The sequence below is a fragment of the Haliotis asinina genome, chromosome 1, assembly GCF_037392515.1.
Source record: "Haliotis asinina isolate JCU_RB_2024 chromosome 1, JCU_Hal_asi_v2, whole genome shotgun sequence".
NCBI lineage: Eukaryota > Metazoa > Mollusca > Gastropoda > Lepetellida > Haliotidae > Haliotis > Haliotis asinina.
Genome location: NC_090280.1, coordinates 48,666,773 through 48,676,997, shown reverse-complemented (window position 1 = coordinate 48,676,997; position 10,225 = coordinate 48,666,773). Strand labels below are relative to the sequence as shown.

At 40.7% G+C, this 10,225-nt stretch overlaps 1 protein-coding gene across 1 annotated transcript in view; it reads right to left on the bottom strand.

Moving 5' to 3' along the window:
* Positions 1-139: 139 nt before the first annotated feature.
* LOC137292420 (DNA-directed RNA polymerases I, II, and III subunit RPABC3-like) overlaps positions 140-10,225 on the bottom strand; it is a 35,879-nt gene continuing 25,793 nt past the window's right edge. Inside the window, exon 4 of the mRNA XM_067823830.1 lies at positions 140-952. Within this exon, the coding sequence (XP_067679931.1) occupies positions 835-952 (118 nt within the window). The 3' untranslated portion in view covers positions 140-834. The remainder of the gene's footprint in view (positions 953-10,225) is intronic.

The following is a 10,225-nucleotide window of genomic DNA, read 5'->3' as shown; positions in this document are numbered from 1 at the left end:
ATACACTGTTACACTCAGCTGTCAGTTTTGATACAGTGTGACACTTGGCTAACTACTTAAGGCAAAGACCAGTGGCTATGGCAAATTATGAGGATGCAGGGCATTCCAAAAAGTAACAGAAATACAGAACATACTGGGCTTCATGATGACATGTTTATTGTGATGAGACTATGTACAATGAAAGCATCTAACTATTGCACAACATGACAAGGGTCTGGAACAGGCACGAACCTCCTGCTGTTGCCATGTGGCTTGAACCTGGATATTTGATTTTGACTGAAATATTTGGCTTTCCTGAGAAAATATTTAATAATCTGTAAATACTCACGGGGGTATAGAGCTTTTCAAGAAATATGTGTGTGTGTGCACACCTCAATTCTACCTGAGTTTCAATGATCATTTAACAAAATTTCAGGTCAAAATGGTGGGGTGCATACCTTCCACACTGATTCTGCCCATGATAGTGAAAAAGAGACTGATGGGTCTTCCATACTGACTATTTCATTGGGACATCAATGGGTCAAAACACAGTTCTCAGTGAAAAGATGTTTTTACATTAAGGCTACAATTCTATAATTCTTCAGGGATGTACTATCCAATGACTTACCAAACATCTCAATTTAGAGAAGGGGATTTAATAACTTCACTTTGCATGCTGGGTAATTCAGCCTTATGAAAAGATTTGTGCCTTGAGTGACCTCTGTGACTTTCCTGCAGTTCCACTATGACCTTGCTTCACGACATGGCAACCAGAGTCTGACATATGCATTCACACATCAGTTATACAATAGATGCAGAGTGCACGAAAACTGACATCCTGTTGCCTTGACAACCTCAGAAAGCCAGCTTCTTCATCATGAGATACACATGAGAATCAACTTCAAAACCGTGCAGATTGTTGGGGTCACCTTTGAGTCTCATCAGCAGTCCACCATAGGAGATGTATGCCGCCCTGCAAAATAAAACATTAAAGTCAGTCAACCCTGCAGTATACGATGTCAAAGTCAGTCAGCCCTGCAATATACTACGTAACAGTTACTCAGTTAGTCCTGCAATATACAATGTAACAGTCAGTCAACCCTGCAACATACAACATATAAGTAAGTTAGCACTGCAATATGCAATATAACAGTCAGTCAACCCTGCAATATACACTGTAACAGCCGATCAGTCCTGCAATATTCAACTTAATAGTCAGTCAACCCTGCAATACTCAACGTATCAGTAAGTTAGCACTGCAATATTCAACGTAACAATCATCACTACCATAAACAAAGCAACACTTTTGTCTGTGGTGGTCTACATGCTTCCACTCACCACTGTTCCCTATATGGGTAGAATCATGTCTACAGGCAGTAAATCAATCGATCACTGACAAACTTTGATCTGGGTCAGTTCTCACAAGCTTAAGTTTAACCTTACAAGCTTGTCTTCACAAGTCTGACCTGGCAAGCCTGTCTTCACAAGTCTGACCTCACAAGTCTTTGCAAGTCCTTAGATCTGACAGCTGCACTAAACCAGGCTTCACCAACAACCCAGCTCTATGTACATTGTGTTTACTAGTTTGTACTAAGGTACTATTCATTATTTATGACTGCCCCCCACCTCCCCAAGTACATGTCTACAAATTGCTGACCTTTCACACACCACATTGCCCCCCACCCCAAGGGTCTCAAGAACAAATCAGTAACTCCTCTTAAAATCAACTTAAGACAGACCTTCTGATGTGACGCGTTGCTACACGCAAATGGCAAGGGTTACTTGCAAAACCTCAACCAGACAAAATTCCATTGGACAAAATTTCTTTGGACAAAATCTGGATTCAGTTTGCAGACACTTTGTCCTGTGACATTTTGTCAGGATTTTTGTTCTACCCTCAAATCTCAAGATATAACCATGCAAATCATACTCTGATACCCTCCTAGTTAAAAAACTACAGTGTTTTAACCATGGTAGCTATAACTTGGTGAAAGATTAGTCCTGCAAGCATGTATATACACAATGACAAATGTGTTTAGTATGAAGATATGATTTGGAATTCAAGCTTGAGAGTTTGAACTGCACTGTTTCATGTTTATGTTATAGTGTCTACTTCAGGACAGTCATGTCCAAATATTTCTACAGACCAAAAACTATGTAGCCGGGCTATATGATATTTACTTATTATTATTCAATCTGCAATCTTGATCTTTATCACTACCGCAGAGTACATTGTTTTGTCAGCTACCTTGTTCCTCTTTGCCACTTCCATTAATTACTGTATATGACATTTATGGCCTTTATTGGTCATCCCCCTTGGCTGTGTCTGTCATCACATCAGCTGTAGAAGGAAGTGCTATTAGTTTCTCTCTGTCCATTGTTGAATCTTTGCCTGTCTATTGTTGTTAAAACCTATATATGTAAGCTCACATCTATACTGGGTGTGAGACGTGAGATGTGAGTGTGGGGTCCGGCATTCCGACTGTCATTGTATGGACGACTGCGAGCAGGATTATGCCGCTCGCAGGAAAGGCCCTGGGGTTGAGCTGAAAGTCCGCTCACCTCATTCATGTATACTTGTTTGTCATGTCTTGTGAAACCAACTAAAGAAGTTTGAACAACTAAACTATGCCTTTGTCTTCACCAACGTATTCATTTGTCTCCAGTCATCAACGTATTCAGTCATCATTTCGTCAAAGTACTGCATGTATGTAATCACGCCGATGACTACAGGCCCGCGATGACATTTACATGCGTGACACAGACTCAAGATCAGCCTCCAAGTACAGAGTTAGGTGGTCACTGTGGAAGACTTTAGGGTTCACACAGTGGAAGCTATATTCTGCAGAGTAAGCACTTTCAGTCCAACAATCAACTTGGTGACTACATGATAATGCCACACCGGAGGCCTCATATCCACCCTGATATATAAAATCCAATACCCATCCTGATATATGACATCCAATACCCAACCTGATATATGACATCCAATACCCAACCTGATATATGACATCCAGTACCCACCCTGATATATGGTATAGTTGCTCAGCCATATACCTGTGTTAGTCAGTGTCATCTAGCCCTGTACCCCAGTGGTGAGTGGGCGTTAGTCAGCGTCATCTATCGCGGTATGCGAATTAGAGAGAGCTAGTTAGTGTGTACGCAAGTTAGTCAGTGTCATCAAGCCTTGTACCCCAGTTAGTGAGAGAAAGTTTAGTCAGTGTCATCTAGCCCTGTACCCATGTTAGGGAGGGAGAGTTAGTCAGTGTCATCTAGCACTGTGCCAGAGTTAGTAAGAGAGTTAGTGTCTCCACTCAACACCCAAGCCACAGCTGAACGCAACCAAACATTGATGGTGAAATTGGAAATAATTGTGAATTTATGAAAACAGAAAATGAGATGAAAAATGGGGCCGAAATTTGTGTGCGTTCACGCGGAAGTGTCGATAGTGGTTGTACGTTGCCATGACAACCAGCTAACCACACTGCCAGGAAATCGCACCAACATCAAATGTGATGATGCGATGATTACAAACATGATTTGAAACACTGCTGACAGGCATTCACTATAAATTTGGAATGACTCGTCAGTTGTTAGAAATGTTTACAAATGCTGAACCAAAAGTTTCTTCTGTACTGGACAGATTTCTCATAGTGCTCCTGACAGTAGCATAATGTCTGCAGTCTACTGAAGCAATCTGCTACTAGCATACAGTCAGCAGCATACTGTCTCTAGCCTATGGTAGCAAACTGTCACTAGCATACTGTCTCTAGCCTACAGCAGTGATCTGTCACTGGCATACTGTCTCTAGTCTACAGCAGTGAACTGTCACTGGCATACTGTCTCTAGCCTACAGCAGTGAACTGTCACTGGCATACTGTCTCTAGCCTACAGCAGTGAACTGTCACTGGCATATTGTCTCTAGCCTACAGCAGTGAAACGTCACTGGCATACTGTCTGTAGCCTACAGCAGTGAACTGTCACTGGCATACTGTCTGTAGCCTACAGCAGTAAACTGTCACTAGCATACTGTCTCTAGCCTACAGTAGTAAACTGTCACTAGCATACTGTCTGTAGCCTACAGCAGTGAACTGTCAATAGCATACTGTCTGTAGCCTACAGCAGTGAACTTTCACTAGTATACTGTCTGTAGCATACGGCAGTGAACTGTCACTAGCATACTGTCAATAACATACTGTCTCTAGCCTACTGTAGCAAACTGTCAAGCATACTGTCTGTAGCCTACAGCAGTGAACTGTCACTGGCATACTGTCTCTAGCCTACAGCAGTGAACTGTCACTGGCATACTGTCTCTAGCCTACAGCAGTGAACTGTCACTGGCATACTGTCTGTAGTATACTAACTGCAGCACATGTTTTTTAGCATACTGTAGGACACAATCTACAGTGTACTAACTGAAGTGTAAAATCTTATTTAGCATACTGTCTGAAGCATAATTATGGTGTACTAGTGAGTTTGGTTTTACACCACTTTTAGCCATATTGCAGTAATATTGCACCAGAGACGGGCTGACTTGTGGGGAGTCAAACTCGGGTCTGACAAAAGAATGCTTAACCGTTTAGAGACCCCACAACCTGCCTACTGTCTGCAGCATACCAACATTAGTATATGGTCTGTAGCACAGCAACTGTAGCAAACTGCTTGTAGCATAAACTCTTTTTCAGTTTTGTTGAAGCATTCTGTTGGTAACATACTAACTACAGCATACTATCTGTAGAAAACTGTTATATACACTGCCATACTGAGCATACTGTCTGTAGAATACTGTTATGTATAGTTGGTAACATACTACCTGTAGGAAACTAACTGTAGTATACTACATACAGTGTACTGTAACATAATAATTGTATTGTACAGTCTGTAGCATGCTAACTATAGTATACTGCCTTTAGCAAACTAGCTTACTAACCATATTGTGCTGTCTGTAGCATACTAACTGTCATGAACTGTCTGTAGCATACAGCCACTTATTAAGCAGACTGTCTGTAGAGTGCGGTCTCTAGCGTACTGTCTGTAGCACCAAGAGATGTAGGTTGCAGCAAATACCTGTTAGCATTGTCTGAGGCTGCTGCACACTGGTTGACTGAGGTGCTGTACAGCTGGTGGTGGGTGGCAGTGGCGTGATGTGAGAGTAGGGAGGTGTCATGGTGTGACGGTGAGGTGGTAGAGGTCAGGTGGTAATGTGGTGTGGTGGGTGGCTTTGGGGTGATGTGACGGTGTGGAGCTGTGATGGTGTGATGGTGAGGTGGTGGGGTGGGTGGCTTGACAATAAAGTGGGGGAATAGGGTAGTGTGGTGGTGGTCGTCAGATGGTGTGATGGTGAGATGGTGAGGTGGTGGGGGTAAGGCGGTGTGATGGTGATGGTGAAATGGTGGTGGTGGGGGTTGGGGGGGGTGGTTAGATGGTGTGACAATGGAGAGATGAAGAAGTGACATGTGAGGTGAGGGGCCAGCACACTGAGTAACAACTGAAGCATGAATTCACAACCAGACAGACACCAGACAGAGCGTTACCGTGACACATTCACATGCATAAATGTGTCCGGACACTCAGTTAGACACACAGTTATATCCAGACAATCGCACAGACCATACTTCAGGCAGACACTCACACAGACAAAAACATACCCACACAGTCACACAGAGTACATGCATACACATACCCAGACAATAACACGTAAATTCTTACACACAAATAGACCTTCACAGACTCAAGTCATACCACACAGCCTAGAGGAGACACCCAGACACTCACTGACACCCAGACACTCACAAACAAGCCCTAGAGGAAGCGTGACCTGCAAGTTGCTACAACACAAGACAATGATGACAGCTGACATCAATGGTGATGTTGATGATGATGATGATGATGATGATGATGATGATGATGATGATGGTAGTGGTGGTGGTGCTGGTTTTAAGCAAAGGGTGGGTGTTGGTGCCCCTCCCTATCAGCTAGTTTGTAGCTAGGTGTGAAGATATCCAACTTAACTACATTCAGGATTTCCTAAGACCCAGATGATCAACAGAGTGGCAAAGCACACCACAGCTCTGTCTGCTGTACCAAGTTCTGGTCAGACTATAACACATCTCAGGCAATACGAAGTGTTCAACAAACCAATGCAGAGAAACAAACCTTGTACATGCATAATATACATCCTGTTTGGCTATGGAGATATACATCTTGTATCGCTATGGTGATATAATCTGTATCACAATGGTGATAAACATCCTGCATTCCTATATTTTGTATCACTATGTTGATATACATCCTGTATTGCTATGGTGACATATACCCTGTACTCCTGTGGTGATATATATCCTGTATTGCCATGACAAATATCCTGTATCGCTGTGGTGATATATATCTTGTATCGATATGGTGATATACATCCAATATTGCTATGGTGACAAAAGCGGTCGGCCTCACCTGGACAATTATGAAAATGCAACTCTTTTTATGTTTTATTTTTCCTACATATTATCAGTCAAACTTACCAAATTGTTTTTGCCATGTTCCAGACAGACTCACGATCCCCGTTTTGTTTGACTTTTTATCTTGGTACTCTCCCCCTCCCCACCAAAAGCAAAATTGACAATAAATACATCACTGACTTGAGGAAACAAAACATGTACGAAACATTGTGACTGTCTGAAATAAGCAAAAGTCTTCTAGACTTAAATGTAGATATTGAAGTACATAAAAATGCCATTTGAAACTACAATCACTTGTTAACGTGACTCCCCCATGACGTTTTTGGAGACACAATCCACCCCCATTTTCAGATGACATAATGAAAAGGACATAACTTATTCTAATGTTTTCACTTATACATGCAGGATGCCAAGAGTTCAAACGAAATACTGAATGGTCACAAAAGAGTCAGCTCTGAATATATTGTCAACATTGCCTACTTGAATGTCTGGGAAAAATGTTTTTGAAAGATCGAAATGGGTGTGTCCTTTAAAACCAGCCCTTGTCAAAATATAAATGAAACAATCCAAATGTTTGAATGGTGATTATGACCTAAAGTCATCCATACCATACTGAACATAATTCATAGCACATTATCTGAGTGCATGCCATCACCAAGAGGTACCAAATGACTGACTGTTTTTCACTTTCTGTAATGTTTAAAGAAATATCACCCCAAATGTGTTGTGATGACAAATATCTTGTTAAACACATAAACCACAAATGTGAAATTCTGCATATGTCTTTGTTAATGATTCCTTAAAAAGACATTTGAAGCTTTTCTAACATTGGACATTGAGAATATAGCGAGGGTGACCACTTTCGGGACACCCCTCATATATCCTGCATCACTATGGTGATATATATCCTGTATCTCTATGGTGATATAATAACTCCCTGTATCACTATGGTGATATACATCCTGTATTGCTATGGTGATATATATCCTGTATTGCTATGGTGACATGTACCCTGTATTGCTAGGGTGATTTAAACACTGTATTGCTAAGGCGATATACATCCTATATTGATTATTACGGTGACAATATATCCTGTATTGCTATAGTGATATATATCCCAAAGGCAAAATACTGCAGTTCTACTAATACTGTGGTATACCGTTTGACTCCTAGTTATATATATCTTACACAGTAAGATAATGTGAAATGCCTCAATACAGTCAGGTCACACGTATCATGTATATTGTCCCGAGATTCACTCTACAATGATGAGTTGTGCATCCTTGAAATGCTACCTCAATATATAACAGGATTTCACTGGACTACACTATTTCATGCCTTAAACCTGAAGATATGATGTCTCATTAGGATCATATAACAAAATGTACTGTAACGGTTACATTACAGGTTACAATCTGAATTACACCAATTTGTTGTGGCCATGGTTGCTATGGTAACAAAGAAAATACTGTATGAATTGAGGTATTAGCTCACAGATTACTGACAGGTTCACAGGGATTCGTAGTTTAATGGTTGCTATGACAACATCCTAGTTATAGTTTGACAAAAGATCACGCCTCATGTTACAAGGAGGCGGTCACAGATAGGCTGCTTTTGTAAGTGTGACTTATAAGTGTGGCTTTTACAATCAGGCTTATATCATCAGGATACAACATGTTAATGGTTACAAGTGGTTGCTACGGTTACTCATGATACAGAACATGCAACCCCAAAAGAAAGGGGGACAGAGAAATACAGGTGGTTTCTAGGGTTACAGTGAGAGATACACAAAGAATGAGGAGACCACATGCTTCAGACATCATTTATTGACTCAGAAACCAAGGTAACAACAACATGCACATGTAGACACAGGTCAAAGGTTAGCGTTGTCAGTCAACATGCAGGTGAACTACAGGAAGTCATCTTCAGTCATCTTGATTTCCAAACATTAACAGGTAACCATGGCGATATGTTGGCATGAATTAGTCCTTCCATGTTATTTGCTGAATTAAGATGAAGGCTGAGTCGAGCAGTTAATGGTAACCATGGTGATGGCAATGCACACTTGCATCAGATACCAGATGATGCATTTACAAGTTAGCAATGTTAAATGTAGAATGCATATCTGGTACAGAGGTCAAGCTGCAATTTATTCACGAGGTCGGAACATTCAGACTTTTGACTTGAAGGCCTGAAGAACACCGCTGACAATATAATGAGCTACTTCACAGATGCAGACTTTCTGTCTCTAAACACTTCTGCTCTACACACATAATTTGGGGTAGGACATTCTATGATTCTGAAAAATTAATTTTGGTACCAAATACATCTGGTTCAGCAAGTGACAACATCAGTCTCTGAATAAAGTACATGGTTCTCCACCATAGAACTTTTATCTTTTAGTGTCGTATTCCTCAAGAAATATGTTATATTTCAATTCAGAATCATCAAAAACCTGAACCAAGATGTCTGGTCCTTGGTAATGAACCAAGTACGTGCAGATGTTAGAGACAGAAAGTATGGAATCATGACATTATCTACAACAAGAGTTAAACAACATCACCTGTTTCAAGCACAAGGGTTTGCTGGGGAGTTATCGTAGCCATCATTTCACTTACCAAAAATCCCTGATAGTGTATACTCCAATTTTGAAAACAGATTTATTCTTTAAGCAAATTTGTTTAACCCTTGTGCTTGTGCTCGCATGTATTAGCGATATGTACACACCAAAAACAGAGCACACACATGCAGGTGAAGAGAGGGAAAGTTAACACACACAGACTTACCTCCCTTTGAACAATTCATGAAGTATGTTACTTACAATACTATTATTTGTTCGTTATCGCCCTAAATTAACCATCCTTGGCATTATCACTATAATAAAATTGCTAAACTGGCATTGTGACATCAACCTTGGGTTAACAGGACATCATGGTTTAACATGGAATCAAGGGTTAACATGACATCATGAGTTAACAAAACATCACTGGTTATCATGATATTAGATCGAGCGGACATCACTAATGTCTCTGCTACTGAAGCTGGTCAGCTTCATTTAATACACATGTGACCCTGGTTATCACTGATTATCTGATTATAGCCTCGAAATGTTGGACTTTTGAGTGTGTATGATAAACACTCTCAATTGATATTTGCCTTATCAGTCAATAAAGGATAAATTTCCTTTTCCTAGAATTAATGTTTATTAGGTTATATTGATAATATTGATATCAAAACACACTCCTGTGTCATTCTTTATTTATCATATGTGCTCAGTCACAACATTTTCCTACACTGGTTGTCATAGCAACACACTTTCTACAGACCTTTAGTTTACCAAGTAACCATAGCAACATACTTCATTTTGCAAAGTAGAGATAAATCACTAGTTTGATATTCAATTGGGGAATTTTGTGGTGAAAACAGCATAATTTTCATGACATCGACACAAGATGGTGCAACATTCAATGATTCTACTCCTGCTAGACAGTACCCTGATACATGGTACACTACCAGATGGTACACTAGATGGTACAATGACACATGGTACATTGGCTGACATGAGTCTGTGAGATGATCAAGTGTGAAGTAATCACACGAGTCAACATGTGAAGAGTCACTACAGCAGACAAGTCAGAACATGTGCCACGCCCACTCCTTTACACCGCATACACATACACCCACCCACACCACTACTACACACATGCTTTCCCCACCTTGTGGTAGCATACTGACTGAATAGCGTTTTGTGCCGCTTTTAGCAATATTCCAGCAATATCACAACGGGGAAC